General features: G+C 44.7%; 1 protein-coding gene across 1 annotated transcript; it reads left to right on the top strand.

Annotated features, from left to right (window-relative positions):
- Window positions 1–311: 311 nt before the first annotated feature.
- Window positions 312–16,623, top strand: p4hb (prolyl 4-hydroxylase, beta polypeptide). The gene is made up of 11 exons (XM_036534755.1): window positions 312–666; window positions 2,849–3,055; window positions 4,324–4,457; window positions 4,637–4,774; window positions 8,677–8,781; window positions 9,124–9,249; window positions 9,660–9,860; window positions 11,171–11,291; window positions 12,424–12,605; window positions 14,045–14,155; window positions 16,318–16,623. Exons 1-11 carry the CDS (start codon window positions 528–530, stop codon window positions 16,381–16,383), a joined length of 1,530 nt encoding a protein of 509 aa, XP_036390648.1. The 5' UTR covers window positions 312–527; the 3' UTR covers window positions 16,384–16,623.
- Window positions 16,624–18,528: the final 1,905 nt, after the last annotated feature.

Here is an 18,528-nt window from a genome sequence, read left to right on the forward strand (position 1 = left end):
GCCTGACAATGTGTGCCAGGGCCAGATCAATTTCGTACACATTTCCTGCGATAAGAAGTGCGTCGTGTGGAATGCTTCCAATTTTAAAATCTTTTGTTCCAGACATCCCTTTTGTTTCATTCTGTGCATCCAGGAAGGTCAACTTAACATATACGTAAGCCTGGTTAACATATACAGCTCATCCCCACCACTCCCAAAAGTGTAGATAACTTCAGACCGCCCAGTCCACACATAAACACGGAGATTCACTTCCAGGTACCCTGTGCCGCGGTCCAGTCACAATTCAACACGAACAGCATTCAACCTGATAAAAGCGCCTGCGCAGTATAACTGGCCTCTCTGGTTCCTGCGCGCAGTGCCACGTTAGTAGCGGCATACACAAAATAAAGGCGACAGTTCAAACTTAAATCATAGAAATACTGACGCCGTCGGGATCCCCGTCTTTCATTCAGCCAAAAAGAGAGCTAGTTGTGTAGGGCACTGTAATCTCGGCGTCTTTATTTTCACTATCGAAAACCAGCACAAGTATGTTGAAGTTTTTGGTACTCTTTGCACTGGCCGCGGCTAGCAGGGCTGATATTGCCGAGGAAGATGATGTCCTGGTGTTGAAAAAAAGTAACTTCGAGGAAGCGCTGAAAGCTCATCCCAACATCCTTGTTGAATTTTGTGAGTATTTACAATTGATTTCTACAGTCAGATACACCAGTCTTGTGACAGGCTATAGTTAATTTTATCTGGCTAGCCAGCTGAAACATTGACGATGCACGGAGCTACTAGCAAGGTATGAGAGAACAGTTAGCGAGCCTAAAATAACGTTAGCTAACTAATGCCATATCGACACAGTGGGTGTGCAGACCGAAGAGAAAAGATCACTTTGCCGAGTCGACATAGCTAGCTAACGTAAATTATAGCCACAATATTGTTCAACTCCATGCACAGTAGCTGGCCGCCTACCACTACAACATAGCTGTCTCACCAGACTAGATTGCTACCTAACATCAGGGTAGTTACTCTGACACTGGTGGAATCCATCAGAGGTGTTGTTGCACTCCACGCTATGCGATGGGGCTTTCTAACGTTAGCATGTTGGAACCCAAATGCAGTCAGCAAGCTAATTGTCTTAAATAGTGCTGTGGTTTTTATGCATCCAATTTTTGACCCGAGAAATGTTTTGGATATGGTCAACTAAAAGGTTATTTCATTAAAAGCCATCACCGTTTGTTGACTAATTAGACTACACAATAGTTTAACGGTGCATCTGGACAATGAATGTTCCTCTTTTCCACGCACCTTAATCTATGAAACTGCTTAATTCTCAGATTAATAGCATTTGTGAATTCTATCAGAATGACTTGCTAAACCCAGTGTATTTCACAATGGGAAGGATAAATTACCATTTTGTATAACTTGAAACTTTTTAACTGGGTATCTTAGCTACATATTAATAATTTAATGATCCATACCCAGCATAATATTTTTATGAACTGTTTTTCATTCGTTATATCTCTCAAGCCATCCTCGAGTGATTGAGGAAATAGCTGATTTTCGCTGCAAAAAGTCTTTGTTGTGAGCGCTCAAATCATTCGCTGGCTGCGGGGTTTTTTTCCCTTAACCCGCACCCCTTAATGGATTAGCTAACTAGCTAGCTAGCAGTCTCCAATATTATCAATCAATCCAGATGTTTTCTAGAAATCGAAATTACCAGCAAGGCATTGTGCTGAAAGAAAGTTGCACTGTAAGTGGGATGTCCTATCCGTGAAACCACAGTGTTTCGGTTTCACTTACTCTAAAATGGCCATGTCTGCGATGCTTCTGTCCCAAGTGAGAGTTTTGAACTGCGTTTTAAAGTTCATCCACTCCATTTTGTTGCATTCATGGGCTGCCCTGCGATGACTCCGCTGGACCTTGTAAAAACTTAAACTCTGTAGAAGAGATTGACAGGTACTTTGTCCAGTCAGAGCACTCCATGAGTTGGATTTTTCCAATGAACTGTGGGGGAGGGTTCGCTTTGTTTGCTCACCGTATGTGAACGGGAGGGGCTTTACTGGCGGGGTGGAATGGTAGGTTGACGTGTACTTATGCAGTGTTAGGATTTAAAACTTCCTTGTTTTTTTAGAAACGCAGAATTAAAACTCCCTTTAGCAAATGTACGTTTTTTTTTATCTCCACACGTTGACGGAATGAGAAAGGGTGTCTCGCGACAGGACGAATGACAAATAAATTAAACCTTAGAGGTCATATTTGCCCGTAAGGAGTACTCTATGTGGAAGTGAACATTGGACTTTAAACTTACAGCAGTGCAGTATTGACTGTGAGACCAACAGGGAGAATAAGTTGGCACCTCTGAAATTGGAGGGCAGTGCAGTGTTACCCAGCTGTATTGTTTTCAGAGTAAATCATTGTCATTAAAATGCACATATTGCGAGTGGGAGAAAGTACAGGGGTGAGGTATTTGATTGCAAAATTATTTACTTTGTGCAGTTGACTTCATAAATGGTTGTCCTAAAATCCTTAGTCATACAAGGTACACGCATAGCTTGAATACCTGACTAGGAGTAAGTAAACTGTTTCTTCAGCAAGCTACATTGACTGTTGCGTTTGCTCTGTGGTATTCAAGCCACCTTCATACTTATCCTGAAGTGGTGTTGGAGATGGGGCACAAAGCCCCTTCTAAACTAAACCACTGTAGTAGTGATGCATTTTATACTGCTTCATTCTGAGGTAGACTGGAAGGCCAGGTTGTTGTGTAGCCAAATGCACAGTGGAAGCATGCAAAATGTTCATAATGTCCAGCTTTGCTGGTGAGACTGCTCTTGTGTCTGACTCTCTTTATTTGTCTTTATTTCAGATGCCCCATGGTGCGGGCACTGCAAGGCTCTGGCTCCCGAGTACGCAAAAGCGGCTGGGATCCTTAAGGCCGAGGGGTCTGACATCCGCCTGGCGAAGGTGGATGCCACTGAGGAGTCAGAGCTGGCGCAGGAGTACGGGGTGAGGGGGTACCCCACCATCAAATTCTTCAAGGGAGGAGAGAAGGAGTCACCCAAAGAATACTCAGGTATGTAACATGAGGGTAGGTCCACAGGAATGTATGGGATATCCTAGTCACTTAGAAAAAAGTTTGATCTGTTCTGTTGATAAATGGTTATAGGTGAGGTTGAATATTTGAACGAATGATTGGTATATTAACAGACGTATGACGAGGATTCCAGACTCATTTTTTCCTCGTCAGTATTAATGAATGGCAGCCTAATAACCCTGCATAAACTAAGTTGTTGATATTTAAATCTCTTGACTAAAAGTGAGTGAATGCGGATCTTTCTCTACAGAGAAAGTCATCGTTTACATACAAAGAGGTGGAGCTCCATATAGAGACCGAGAGGACAATGCATGGTTCGCTTAACCAAATTTTCAGTCTTTCAGGCCATGGAATATTCTAATACAAGATAAATCGAAATTCACATGTCTAATAGGTATTTTACTTAAGTTGTAAAGTAGTGGTACTCAAGATTTGAAGACTGGCTCAGATGGAGAATAAGGACTTCCCCATGTTTGCCTTGTGAGGCCTGTTGGCTAGCTTTGAATAAGTGTTAAATTCCACTGCTGTGACTGGTTGTGTGTAACCAGAGCCCCACCCCTTCCTCCGCCCCTCCCACTCCCTTGCCAGCAGTGCGATGTGCAGATCCTCACGTTGACTGTGCTGTGCAGATCCTCACGTTTGACTGCTCTGAACTTGGGAGGGGGGGAGGGGGGGGGGGGGGGGGTGCTAGAAATGCCTAAATTGCAGACTGCTTCTGGTACACTCCAGCCTAAAACCGGATCTCTCACAAAACCACGAGCGGCATCCATATCCCAGCTGTTTGCAGTTTTGCTGTGCTGAATTGCTTCACTATTGCATCATTGGTTTCTGTTTTAATTTGTAATTTAACTTCCAAATGGTGAAAAATATAATGCAGAACTACAAGCCCTACGTTTTCCCTCAAACGTAGTTATTTATAACAGAAATTTGAAATGGCCTACAAAATATTTATTTTAACTTTCACCTCTATTTTTTTTATGTTGTCCAAACTCGTATCATCACCTTCAGTACAAATATTAATTTCTCAGAACACAAAACTGCTTCTTATGCTTTTCTCATAAGGAGTAATAGCACACATAAATGTGAAATAGCTTCACAAATTGTCTGAGTCTGAGCCCAGTCAGTTTAACTTGGTGCATGATTTTGCCTGGATTGCTGTCTGTAATGGCAGTGACAGCTGGCGCACTCTCCTCCGCTGGTTGGTTTGTGACCCCGTGATGTCATCCCCTTCTCTCCCGCCTGCGCAGCTGGCAGACAGGCTGATGACATCGTGAGCTGGCTGAAGAAGCGCACGGGCCCCGCCGCCACAACCCTGACCGAAGTCACCCAGGCGGAGTCTCTGATCGCAGACAGCGAGGTTACTGTCATCGGCTTCTTCAAGGTGAGATGGAGCCCTCATGTTGTCCCATTTTAACAACATGACCACAGCTTGCCTGCGTGGGACAAATGGTTCAGATGTAAACCCAAAATCTATGACCAAGCTGTGTAGCTGTTATAATGTGCAGCACAGTGTTTTTTCCTAATCGAGAGCAACCCCCTGTTTTTACCTTCACACTCCAGGATGCTGAGTCCGATGGTGCCAAGGCCTTCCTGAAGGCTGCGGAGGCCGTAGATGACATTCCTTTTGGCATCACCTCTGACGACGCTTTGTTCAGTAAATTTGAACTTTCCAAGGATGGCGTTGTCCTCTTCAAGAAGGTACAGTTTGACCCCCCTTGGTAGGGAAGTGTGTGAAATAGTTGATCCTCATTGCCTGCAGAGGGCACTGTGTGAGCAGTGGTCAGTCCAATGAGTGTTTGAAGATATTCATGCATATTTGTCCCAGCATAAATACGTGCCCGCGTTCATATTCACAAACAAGATCAGAGGTATCTGGGGCTTTGGTTGTGGAGGTATAGGAGACATGAGTTATGCCGTTGTGTTCTACCTGCTGCCTGTCACTCATTTTTTTTTTTTTAAGAGTTTGGCTATGCAGGTAGTTGGCAGTGTACCCATAAAACATCTTGTGTTTAAATTGTAGCCAATTTTGGAAAGGTGCTGCAGGCACCACGCTGTCAGTTTAACAACCTTTTCATCCCTGTCTGGGCTGGGGAACACATGATCAGGCCCATACTATAACTGGAGCACTACTCCTGCTCTGCTGTTGACTTTGCTACTAAACTTAGCGTGTTGACCCCTGTACAATTAGATTTTGGGAATACCCTGTCAGTCACTTTTGCCTGCTTATGGGGTTGTAGATGGTTTGTGTGAAGAGTTGTTGAGGTTATTAGGCCACCGTAATTTTACAACGGCCTGTTTCTTTAGAATGTAATAAAGGTGCTGAGTTTCTTCTTGCCACCAAATTCCAATGCCTTACACAAGCCTGGAAGCTCTGCGTTGCTGAGAAAAGCTTACCATTTACTCTGACTCATCAGCACATCAGCACTGTTTCACTTTATTACTGCTGACTTCAGGGCTTTGGTCTAACCTGAAGTTCAAGTTATACAGTGCTTTCAAACTCAGGAGTGTCTGGGTTGATTTCCTCCTTTGGGTCAATCACATTCGCAAAATAGTTTCTATATTCTTTTAATAAAAGAAGGCACCACAGAAGTTTCTACCCGTTTACATGTTTGCATTTTTACCATTCACCCAGGTTTTGTGATTGCAAGTCATACGTTAAGCTTGCCTCGTTGTGACAATCTCTGCACTCGTGCAGGAGCACAAGGCGAGGGGACTGCGGTGCTTCAACACACATGCACGCCAACGTGACTCTTTCCCACACTGCAAGGGTCACGGCACTCAGGAATCACATGCTGTTTGGATGATGGGTGCATCTCTCTGTCATCTGAGCAGCTCGTAGGCGCCTGAATGACTTGCAGGGTCCTGAAAGGACCACAGTGAGGAAACTGTTCCCACCGGGGGTAGGTGTGGGTAGTTTGGGCAAAGCCATTTCATCCACTGTTGTCTACTGGTCATTGTCAGAAGATGACATGGCTGGTTTTCGAACCCAAGTAGTAGGGCTCAGTGTCAGCTAGGAAGAAGTGCTTGAAGCCCCCTGTATTACATCTGTTGTATTAATGGATTTAGTTATAGTTTGACACAGTTGTCTGTCTCCTGTGCAAAAGTAGTGGAACATTTTACTTTGCAGATCTTTTATCCAGGTGATTGCTTCAACGTCTCTTACAACCACAGCACCACAATGATGCCCAGAACACAGCCAAAGTTTACTTTTATCTTCCGCAGCTACGGCACTCACCGGGAACGGCTTCCACAGCAGTTTCGTCAGTGTTTTTGTGTAAAATCCTTTTGCTCTTCCTTCATTTCTACAGTAGCTCAGGTGGTCCATATTATGAAGCTATGAAGTATTTTGAACTTTCCAATTGAATGATGCTTTGCTGTTTTTAGTAATCTTTTCATTGTCAATTTCTGCTCACTTTGGTCTGTTCTTTCCATTTACTTGCATCAAAGGTCTACACAAACCCTAAGCTTAAACGTTAGACTGTGAACTAATGTGACATGCTTGCGCTGTCTGGGAGGTCTAATAATGTCCTGACACCCAGTCAACTTGGCATTGGTCAGGGGATTCCTATTTTTTACATAACCGCTGTGATTCCTTAAAAGCTTGTTGGCAGGCGCGTGGCACAATCTGGCAAAAGCCAGGATTGCTTGGAACTTGCCAGTCCATGTGGGGAACTCATTTGCTTGTTACATAATTGGTCATGACCTTTTCCTAACAGGTGTCTGCCCTCATATCAAATTAATCACTCACATTGAATGCGTCCTGCATTTCAGCATCCACCCATTTTAGCGGGAATAGTCAGTCAGGTTGCGCTTCAGTCTAGTACAAAGTCATTCGCTCAAGGTGACCATCTGAGGTTTGGAAAAGTGAGGGAGATCATCAGAGACATTTTGGAGATCAAAAGGTTCTTTTTGAGGTTATTGTACTGTATGATTTTTAATTTTGTCAGTGTTTTACTTTTGAGTATGTGATAGGCTATTTAATGAGACATGCTACTAGCACACACAGTGATTTATTGGTAAGTGTACATTGATATTGTTTGAAAAATCAGTCTAAGTCATTAGTTAAGCCTTGGATTTGAAATCCTCTGACAGTCAGAAGTAGCTGCTGTTGAATGTCATAATCTCTCAAGTCAGAGTAGACATGTGACTGCTGCCCGTTGAACATGTGCCTGTTGTAAATCTAATGTTTGCCAGAAACTTCTAGCATGTTATATTAGTGCACCGCAAACCCTTCAGATTAGGTTAGCATTTGTGTTGACCACTGATGCAACTCTGAAACGGATGAAAATAAGTAAAAAAAAATAAAGAGATGAGTAATGTTGGCTGAACTTCATTTCATCAGAAAGTCAATATATTTGAAAATGGTTGCATAGACCTGAGCCGCTGTAAAAATGAAGGAAGCAGAAATAGCAGAAGAATTGCATCAAAACTGCTGTGGGAACCATTCCAGATGAGTATCAGAACTGTGGAAGATAAAGGTATAAACTTCTGCTCTGTTTCTGCTTGACCCTCGATATGCGATCCCTTTCTCAGTTCAGTTTCCATGAAGCTTTGTAGTCCTGTCATACTGGCCATCATACTGTTTTCTCCCTTCGTTTCTGCTTTATTGTTAAGGAACGGCTCTGCATTCATCTGTAGTGCAAATTGCACTTTGGTGTTGAATTTTGAAGACTTCGATATTGTAGATATTCTCCAGTGTTTTTTTTTCTCTTTTTGGGTTTTACCCCTTTTACACCAAAATGTTTGTAGTTGCCAAGTATCTGTTGAACTCTTCACAGCGGCACCGGCAGCCACTGAACCCATGTAGGAGCACAGGGTGAGGCATTTGCAGTCCTCCATTTCACATGCACACCTACTGCAACTATTTTTTACACTGGAAGTCCACAGTGCATGGGGGGGGGTGGGTGGGGGGTGGGGGCGGCTTATCCCTATCCCCATCCACAGGAGAACAAAGCCAAACTTCCCACTGATGTGGGCTCCTGGTCATTGTCAGCAAATAACTTGGTCTTGAACCTGGGCCATGGGGCTCAGCCTGCGCTTGAAATAACCATGTTTACTGTCTGAGCCGCTCGGGAGTAATTCATCAGTGATTAATGAAGCATCAGTAATGTATGTCTAAACATGGAGACCCCCCCCCCAGTGTTTCTTAAAGCGTGTGATTGTCTGTGCACACACGCTCATGTGAAACCCTATCCTAAAGCAACCTGCTTCCTTGGCGCTCTCCTACGGTGTTTTGAAGCCTAAATGCTCAAGCTTGTGTATGATAAACAACTGTAATTCCTAATTATTGGCACCAGTGGCCCTCTGGGTTGTGTTACACCCTTAGTCAGTGTTGGGAACTCTTGTGTTCTCGCCTGTCCAGCTGCATTGACAGGAAGCAATGAATAACATAAAAAGCACTTAACACTCAATAAAACAAGAGCTGGTTCCTGCTGGGAAGGCCCAGAGCTTTCTGGAATGGGTAGGTCCAAATGGGCTTATTTAAAGATAGGTTGGCGATAATTCTAGTTTGGCTATTCCTGGCATCAGTAGGCAAGCAGACTGGACCCTGCATTGGCACAAAGAAGCATTCCTGTAAAGTTTTCCTCTTGCCTTTCCAGTTTGATGAGGGCCGGAATACCTTTGATGGAGAGATCAGCAAGGAGAACCTCCTCACCTTCATCAAGGCAAACCAGCTGCCCCTCGTCATTGAGTTCACAGAACAGGTAACTCTTCTTCCCGTTCCCACTAAAAGCTCATAGCCTCCTCATAGCCATTTTCCTTACAGATTTCCCAGTCCCTCTGTTTATGCTTTCCACTACAATACTTCTACAGTCTACTTTCTCCATCCTGTCTCCACTTTTCAGTCTTCCTGTACTCCTATGTGTGCAATGACACATTTAGACTTTGCTAATGGTCTTTACAGTAAACTCTGTTCTTGATGACTTCAGCCAGCACAAGCCAACAGATGGCCAGCAGTGATTGCCTTAACATGTGTCTATAAAGACAAAGAGCAAGAGCAAGCCAGCTTATGAAATTAAGACTCAACACCTATTCTCTTCATGCAGACTGCGCCGAAGATCTTTGGAGGAGACATCAAGTCACACATCCTGATGTTTGTGCCCAAGGCAGCCTCCGATTTCCAGGACAAGATGGACCAATTCAAGAAGGCGGCCGAAGGCTTCAAGGGCAAGGTGGGGGGGTAGTTATTTTTAGACCTCGCGTCTCTCACACCAAGCCTGCCCCTGCCATGACTGAGGACCCGTCGGAGCTCATTTATAAATACATTCGAGAAAGACCAGTCATAAATAACCACGCCCTGTGCCAGAAGCTGCTAGCCTTTACTTGATCAAAGCATGTCATCAAGCTGACAATTCATGTGCCGTTATCATGCTGCTTAAAGTTTAGCAAATTCACACTTGCTGATGTGTACTACCGATAATTCCATTGTTAATTTTCCTGATTAATTGCGTTCCGTCTGCAATGTAGTCATCGGAGTGAAGTTTTGGGAGGCTCATATTTGGACAGGAATGCATACCAGTCCTGACACACTTTCTGCCTCACCCCTCCCCCCACCCTCCCCCTGCCCTCCTTCTCCCCCCAGATCCTTTTCATCTTTATTGACAGTGATCTGGAGGACAATCAGCGTATCCTGGAGTTCTTCGGCCTAAAGAAGGAGGAATGCCCAGCCATCCGCCTCATCACCCTGGAGGATGAAATGACCAAGTACAAGCCTGACAGCGAGGACATCACCGCAGACAACATCATCTCCTTCTGCACGCTCTTCGTGGAGGGAAAGCTGAAGGTATGCCGGGCGCGGTGTGCGTTTCTGCTGAGCGGGAGAATTCCCCTCCGGCTGCTTCCGCCTGGCTCCTGTTACGTGGCGGCTTCAGTCAGCCCGGGAGGGTTATTCTCCCCGCTGTAGGTTGCCCTGCAAGTACAGACTGTGCCCTACACCGCACAGACAGTAATTGAGCCAAAGCTTGTTCATCAATACGGTTACATCACAGCATTCTTGTAATCGCCGTGCGTCAATTGCAACGAACTGAAAGCGGCACGCTAACATGATGTGTCCGTGGCTGAGATGGACTGCATTGGTGTGCTGTCTGTTCCAGCTGCAGGACATTGCATCAGGAGACCGTTTTGACCAGGTGTGCACTGAAATAAAGCACAAGGGACACTTATCTAACGTAGCGCCTGGCCAATATGGTTTGGAAGGTAAAATCAGCCCCTAAAAGGCTTTATGAAACTGTCCTAATGAGGCAGACAACACCCAATAACACAAAAAAATCCCTTATCCTGAAAAAAACATTAAGACTGAATGAGTGGTGCTGCAGCAAATATCAGTCACTTCAGTCAGTTACCTACCTGAGTTTGATGAAGCAAACATCCTGTTTCATTGCTAATCTGAGATCCTTCATAAAGGAAGCAGCTGCTTAACTGTTTGGCTGCACATGTGAATTATCTGAGGCCTGACTGAGTAGAAAGCTCAGTTGAGCTTACGAGGTGAACTCCAAAAAACGAACTATTCACTGTCAGAATGTGCCAGCGGCTAGCAGTTGTTGGGTGAGCCATTTGCTGTAGAACCTCAACAAGCAGTTTGATGGCTGTGGAAGGCGAAAGTCACAGTGCCCATAAGATGCAATCACTAAGGCAAAAAATGCATTTTGGACAGAAGCAGGAATACAGCTTTTTAGCTGTGGTGAGAGCACCAGTTTGTTTGTGCCATTTGCAGACCTTCTGTGACAAGTTGAAGCATAAGTGGAGAGAAATTGCTAGGTTGCTTGGTAGAAACTAGAAATTTTTGTAAACATCATTTTGTACTTTGTCATTGTGCATTGTGTACTTGAAACTTTTGTACAAGTGGACAATGTTCTTTTCTTAGGTGACACAAATTTAGTAAAACAAGTGTGCTGCAAGACAATTTTTATGTGACTTTATGTGTAAAGTGCAGAGAGTTGGACATAAATGCATTTTGTGTACATGTGAATGAAATGTGAACGTTGAATAGCTCAGTTGCAATGCCTGTTTCCAGAGATCTTTACAAATTCCAGGAGTGTGACAGCAGATTGAATGGCAAGTCAAATGCGTATGTCGATTTTGTTCTCTCCTCAGCCTCATCTGATGAGCCAGGATATCCCTGAGGATTGGGACAAGAACCCCGTCAAGGTCCTCGTCGGGAAGAACTTTGAGGAGGTTGCCTTTGACCCAGCTAAGAATGTCTTCATTGAATTCTGTAAGTAAGCGCTGCTTTCACCACAAAAACGAATGGGCACTTGGGATTTAGTGAGTCTGCGAATCCTGGCCTTGACTCTGAGGGCTATTTCGTGCACCCCCCCCCCAGGCCAGGTGGCTGACAGTCTCACTTTTCAGAGTCAATCGCCTGATTTGGGTCTAAAGCGGTCTTGCAAGATTTCGCAGCACGGCAGCCAGCTCCTGGGTCTGAAACCTGAGTCAGCCCTCCAGCCCGTTGATGCTCCTGGGACTCCTGTGATAAGCCCTGCTGGGCACTCATGCAGAGGGAGCTGGGAAGACTCCTGCCTTCCACTTTCCTCATGCATGTAATCTTAGATGCGGAGCAAGAAAACCATGATTAAATGTATTTTCTCTTTTAGCACTGGGCTCCAAAATTAGCCTCCCTCCTGAAAAAGGGGTGAGGAATTTTTCCGTTGCAGATACGCCAGATTACTCACTGATCGCTTTGGGCAGGTCCACCCGTCTATAGGCTGAAGTTAGTTTACAGTGTGTGTGTGAGTCGGGGGCAGTAAGCTGGACCGCACGTGCATGGGGGTTTGCGTGCATCGGGATGCCTTGTGTCAGCCTGTTGAGCACTTAAAGCCCTGCAGTTGGGGCACACCTGTCTCAGTCTCTGTTGCCAGCAGCAACCAGAGCCATAGGCTTTAGTGTTTGGACTATTGGTGAGCGTTTACCTTCTGCTTGCCTTCAAAAATGTCATCCTGGTGCAGTGGGGTGTAAATCAGATTACATTTTTAGCCTCACTAAGCCTGTGGGATAAGGGACAAGTGATTCAAATCAACCAGAGGTGAAATGTCAATCTTTTTAAAGCCTAATGTATACTTCATGCAAAATGGGGAAGTGAAAACATCTGGTGTGAACTTGATGCATTTTGAATTAAAATGATGACAATTCACACGATCCCTGTGTGAAATTCACTTTCATCTGTCAAACTGAAATGTCTACATAGACTTTGCATTCTAAACGATTTGTGTCATCACTTGAATTTTGATCTCAACATACTGTCATGCATGTCTGGTGCAGTGATTTTGTTTTCAACTCCGTGTCGTGTGGGATATTATGAAAATGTATGTGGAGTGCTGCCCTGACTTCTCACCCCCTCTCCCCAAAAGATGCACCCTGGTGTGGACACTGCAAGCAGCTTGCCCCCATCTGGGACAAGCTGGGTGAGAAGTACAAGGACAGTGGCAACATTGTTGTGGCCAAGATGGACTCAACTGCCAACGAGATTGAGGCCGTCAAGGTCCACAGCTTCCCCACGCTCAAGTTCTTCCCTGCTGGAGATGACCGCAAGGTACGACCCTTTCACCCTGCTACCCTGCCCTCCAGGTCTTCAGTGTTCTCCATGTTCTGACTGCGATCAAATACAGGGAGGCGTTTTGGGTTGGGCAGTTCAGAATGACCCAGTTAGAAAAATAAACCCTTACTGGCATGGAACCCCAATACCTCTACCAATAAACATCAGATCTGATTCTGTGGTTTCAGTTTTAAAAGCGATTAACTGTCGTGGGATTTCTTTCCCCATTCACGTCTAATTAAAGCCCCTTCTCAATGACTTCACTCTGAAGTGTGGCCCGGCATTTTTGCAGGAGTTATTTCAATCGCCCCAAGCAGTTGCTCCCTGCGGTCGGAACCCCAGAATTGCCGGGTCCTGATTTAGAAGTGCTCCTTTTTCAGGCAGGCCACACGTGCTGTAACTGAGTCGGCTCTTCCAGTAAATCTCTCTCCCGCTTGCACCTCCAGAGCTGGAGGTGGTGGTTGGAGGCACCTTTTGGGTGTCGGTGCTGTTGACAGCCCAGCGCACTCCCCATTGTCCCCACACATTCCGGCCTGCACCCTCACCTGTCTACAGCGGTCCTCCGACCTTGTAAGAGCCAGGAGCAGTTCCTCTTACACCTGCAAGGGCATTTGTGCAAAATGGTGGAGGTGGCCCATGGCCTCTCGTGCAGCAGCTCATCTGCGTCCCTCAGAAGGCCAGCTGGACGATTAGCACCCTTTAATAAGCATCTGCACGCCATCTTCGCTACGGGTTTGCTTTACATGCCAGCCCTCCTCCATTTGCCCCCAGCTCAATGTGACTGAGTATCAAAAGCCCAAAGAGAAGAGGCAGCTGCTGCCACAGTCAAGAAACTGACCTCTCGTTAAGACTCATATTCAGCTGCTCTTTGGGTTAAGTTGAAAGGAGCTTTCTGATGCGTCCTAACACTGACCTGATAAGAACATCTTCATTTTGTCCTGACTTACACTCATCAACTGTCGCTTTGTATCTGGCAGACAAATTCTGTAACAATCACAAGAGATTCATATTGGAGAGGCTCACCTTTGTGGTCGGTCTGGAAAGTAGACAGACCAACTAATATATTGGCAGATATTGAAACTGGGTAACACATTCCTTGTCCAGCCCTATAAACCCTCTCCAAGTGTTCAATGTGAAACTAGTTTTATGTTATGTTTTATGTTCCAAGACATTTTTTTCATGAATAAATGTAGTGGTTATTACTGCCATAATTCGTGAAGATGAGGATACTGAAATGGTCAAGAAATTTCTGCAAAGCATTGTGTTGGGTTAACATTTTTAAAAAACCGAAGGAAAGTCCTTTTGGTATGCTGCATGCAGTGGAAAGAGGATCTCATTGTCATAACTAAATGAATGCAAGCTTAATCCTGCATTATACGGTATTCCCAGTGGTCCATAAAATTGCCCTCCTAATCTATTTTGACTGACTGTTCCAGGTGATCGACTACAATGGGGAGAGGACGCTGGAGGGCTTCACCAAATTCTTGGAGAGCGGAGGCAAAGAGGGCGGTGCACCAGCAGGAGAGGAGGATGAGGAAGAGGATGAAGTAAGTGGTGCCGTGAAAATAAGGACAGTTGGAGTGTGGACTGCCAGTGGTTGATGGCACGTAAAGTGCATTGTTTTTAGTGTGGAATTTCAAAACAAATCTATTTCAAATCTGTTTGTGTTCCTGGTGTTGCAGCAGTTGGAAGTCCCCGAAATTTGTGCACATACACTTTACTAAAATGATCTTGGTCATTAACTATCGTCCTTTCGGGCATTTGTGAAATTTGCCCCCCTAGTGCTTGTGTGTGACCGAATCTATGTATAGGAGCTATACCCTGCCATGCCCCCCCAGTAAATCAATGCCTATGCTTCCTTTTATGTCACTCGTGGCAATACCCTTGGAAACGTGCCACTCATTTGCACGTATAGTCCAAGTCCTGTGCTGTTTTCTATAAGGGAACAGTGAGATCTTGTTTAGGAGAAAATAACGGCATCAACCCTCTCCAATGATAGTATACTTTTGATACCGGTTATTGTTAAATTGTGTGTCCATGCAAAAATTGCATAAATTTCAGTCATTTCAGAGTGGGGGTGGGGGGGTCTGTTGGTTGGTGGAAGAGTACTAGCATATTTCTGCCTTTAAGTGAAAATCACCCAGCAAGGTAACAGAAATTAAATGAAATGGGCAGGGAATAACTCACCTGGTGACAATGTGGCCAGTGCTGCAGCTGTTGTCTGTGGGCAAAAAAAAGGCTTGTGGTGGAAGCCCTGTTGTAAGAATCTGTGGAATTTCAAGCTGTTTGTACACAGCTGAACTTGAAGTTTATCTAACTGTGTAAATTGCCTGTTGCTTTATTTTGACAAGCACAGCTGTTCCCGGGGGCAGTCAGGTCCTTTGGTACTGTAGAAAGAACATATTTTTAAACCTTTCATTTGAAGTAATACAGCGTTCTGCAGTTGCTGAGTGTTCAATAGTGAGTTCAAGTTTCCAAGCCTGTTTGCATTTGCGGTGTCAGGTGCCTGGAGGGAGATGCTCCAGAATGTGTCCCACAGCAACCTCATTACTTATTCCAAGTGCTTTACTTTCATGCTCATGCTGTTGACACAGCATTCAAGTACATGGATAACTTGCAATTATTAGATGAGACAGAGTTTATCGTTGGCTCTATCAGAAGTAATCCATTGATTGAGGTGCTGCGTTTGTTTTGAAACATTCCTGCTGTCATTATTGAGAAGAAAGTCTGGAAGCGATTGAAGTCTTTGGAGTTGTGTGCTTTTGACCTCAAATCCCCTGCCCCCATCCTATAAACAGATCAGTGAAAGCCCCTCATGGGCTGTTGTGCATCAAAAGGTTAAACATGGCAGCCACCTTAAATAGATTATTTCGGATTGCAATTAGGCATTTACACAGCAAAATCGTGAACTGAAATGGAGAAATACAGGTTATAGGAATGGTGTGGTTTAACCTTAAGAGAAGTCGTAAATAGGAGGAGAGCAGCGGACTATAGCACGTCTCTGTCTGATGGTGAAGCCAGAGGCTCTGTCCAAATTGCACGGTCAGACTTTGTAGAGGGGAAAAAAAACTGATAACTGGCAGTAGTCGCACCCCCTCACATGAAGTGCATGAAGTGTGTATTTGGAGGTGGGGGACAGCGTCCAAGGCCTGGGAAAGCCAGCTCAAACTAGCTGCCCGTCTTTCTTAGAATTCTAATTCCAGAATCTGACCGCTACTGCTAATGTTTGCTGCAGCTGTTGCCGTTGTTTACCGTCCTCCCTGTGGAAGGCTCTCGACACAGCAAGCCGCACACGCATCACACACAATTAGCACCAGAGCTCCTGCACGTTTATGTGATGGGGAAGTACTTGGGGAATGGGGACGTGGTATTAACACTGTGGCCAAACATGTAGCTTTCAGAGGGCCCCTAGTTATGTTAAACTTCTCAACAAACCGCAGGTATACAGTTATAGAAGAAACTACTTTAGGCAGACAAGATGTCAGTACAATACAGTACTGAGTGCAGGGTTTTTTTTTTTTTTTTAGCACAAATTTCATTGGGGTGGTATTTTCGTTACTTTTTATTGTGTGGCTTTTGCTGATTAATTGTGCAGAAAAAGTGATTTGGCATAATAGGAACCATTTGTGTCATTCATAGCATTAGGAATGCCGAACGCCGGTGAACGTGGTAAACAGTAATGCATTTTTTTTATCTTCTGCCGTCTCAGGATCTGACCGACCTTGAGCAAGAGGATGACGACTCCGACGGTGAAGAGGCACACGACGAGTTGTAAGAGACACCTGGAAGAGACACGCCTCCCCCGGCCCCACCCTGTCCTGTGAACACTGACCCCTCTCTTCCCAGCTGCTTCAGTCACCAGCCATCACAGGATCCCTCGGCTGCCACTCAGACCACAACTCCAAACCTCTACCCTCCGGCCCAGACAGACCCACCTCTCGCCTCTCACAGGAACTCGGCACTGAAATGGCACCTTGTGGGGGGATGCTCTTCAAGGAATTTTGCATAGTGCTTTTTTTCTAAAGCTCCCCACCATAACCTTGTCCAATTTGTACATTTTGTGTACATATTTTTAACGCGGCATTGAGCATTACATTGCTCTCTACGTTAAGGTGCATTTATTAATGTTTAGTTTTCATTTGTTCGGTTTTTTGCTTTCAAAATATTATGTTGAGACCGTTTTGTCCCCTTTTGGTAACCCCACTAATCCAATGAGAATCGGGCAGCTTACTGGGAAGTGTTGACTAGGAGGTAGGGGAAAGGGGCAGTGATAATATCTTCCTGGAAGACAGTCTGAGAGCCAGGACCTGTATGATGGTCTCATGAGGCTGATCTCTCAGGGCTGTGGTCATATCAGTGGTAATGGTAAAATGTGCCCGCTGGAAGCACATGGCTTCAATATCTGAGAATTAACCTCACTGTTTTTATGTGTATGAAAGTGGACCACACTTCTAAGGCTTATGACAAAACTTTCTGAACCAAAATTATGTGCTCTTTCTCTCCTGGTGTCTTTCAGATCAACAGCCTGGCTACTGATATTTTTTTTAAGTTTAAGCCCTGACTAGCTTATATTATTTAATTGTATTTTCATTAAAAATTTATTTTAATTGGTCTGGTTGTGTGTACCAGTATGCCCAGCGGTAACAATGTTTGCATGGGGCAGTGTAGGCCCCCTGAGCTCTCTCAGAACCATGATCATTGGGGAAGATGACATCAATTTCTCGGGACCCCCAAAGTCAATGCGTAGCACTTCATTCATGCCATCTGAGATTAGACAGTTACTGAAGTCGCGGAAATTGTTACGTAAGGTGGGGGACCTGCTTATCAGGTGTCTGAGAGAGGCATCCTTACATGTCCAGGGGAAGAACAATAAGGTAACCCCCCCCCCCCCTCCCCACCCACCCATCCCATTGGCTTCTGCTCTACCTGAAACTCCTTTCCCGTATGGAGTGCCTGGGCTGTACTGTGTCGCTGTGGTCAAGATGACAGGGAGGGGTAGTGTGTGTGTGTGAATGTGAGCTCTTCTGCTTTTCTCACATCCAAGGACAGGGTTGTAAGTGTAATTTTGTTCTTTTATCGGTTTTTTGGAGGTGGGTGGGGGGTGGTGTTTAAAAGAGGAAGGAATGGAATGGTGGGTGGGGTGGGGGGTTAACAATATTTTTTTTTTTTTTGACTGTTCTGACTGGGGGGAAATGACTGAAAAATACAAAGCATTCCATCGCATTAAAATTGAAAAGTTTAACTGGTGGCCAAATAAAATAAAATTGATAAAAAAACAAACCTGAACTCGATGTGCTTCTGTTATAGCTGTGTTGTCCTTTTTTTGTATGAAGTGTTTTTTGCAAATGGTGACTAAAAGGCACTATCACTGCACAGATTATATAAAGAAGTTGTACTGGCATAGTTACCTTAAAAGTAGGCAACCTGAATGCAAGGTTGTTTGAGATTCAAGAACATTGTTTCGAACCCTATTGACACACAGTTTCTGCAAAGCGGATAAACACTTCAACTTTCCAAGGAAACTGGTGTTCCACATTTGTCCATGCACAAATCATGAATATGCATATGCATGCACCGCACATACATGTATACTGAACATCAATGGTGCTGTACATGGGTATTTGGATTGCACCTTATGTAACCCTCACCATCCTGTCTGCTTCATTAACCCTTACTATAGCATGCCTACCTTATGAAGTGTTTACTACTTGCTTGCTTGCTCTTACCAAATGCCTAATGTACATCAACCTTATTACAGTTGTTTTGCAATTCTGTATTATACCATTGCAAAGAATCCATTTTACCCTCTACCACTGGCAACTGATTCCAGCCACTTTTGATTACAAAACCTGCACGTGTATCATACCTTCAGCTGCACCATACCTGCATACTTCTAAGCCCCATTCTGCATCCCCTGTGC

The sequence above is a fragment of the Megalops cyprinoides genome, chromosome 1, assembly GCF_013368585.1.
Source record: "Megalops cyprinoides isolate fMegCyp1 chromosome 1, fMegCyp1.pri, whole genome shotgun sequence".
NCBI classification, from domain to species: Eukaryota; Metazoa; Chordata; class Actinopteri; order Elopiformes; family Megalopidae; genus Megalops; species Megalops cyprinoides.

Bases quoted from the DNA above. Each gene is read 5' to 3' on its own strand.
- p4hb (XM_036534755.1), top strand. From the start codon at position 528: ATGTTGAAGTTTTTGGTACTCTTTGCACTGGCCGCGGCTAGCAGGGCT. The intron at 8,782-9,123 runs GTAACTCTTCTT...CTCTTCATGCAG, and splicing joins TCATTGAGTTCACAGAACAG to ACTGCGCCGAAGATCTTTGG. The intron at 9,861-11,170 runs GTATGCCGGGCG...TTCTCTCCTCAG, and splicing joins TCGTGGAGGGAAAGCTGAAG to CCTCATCTGATGAGCCAGGA.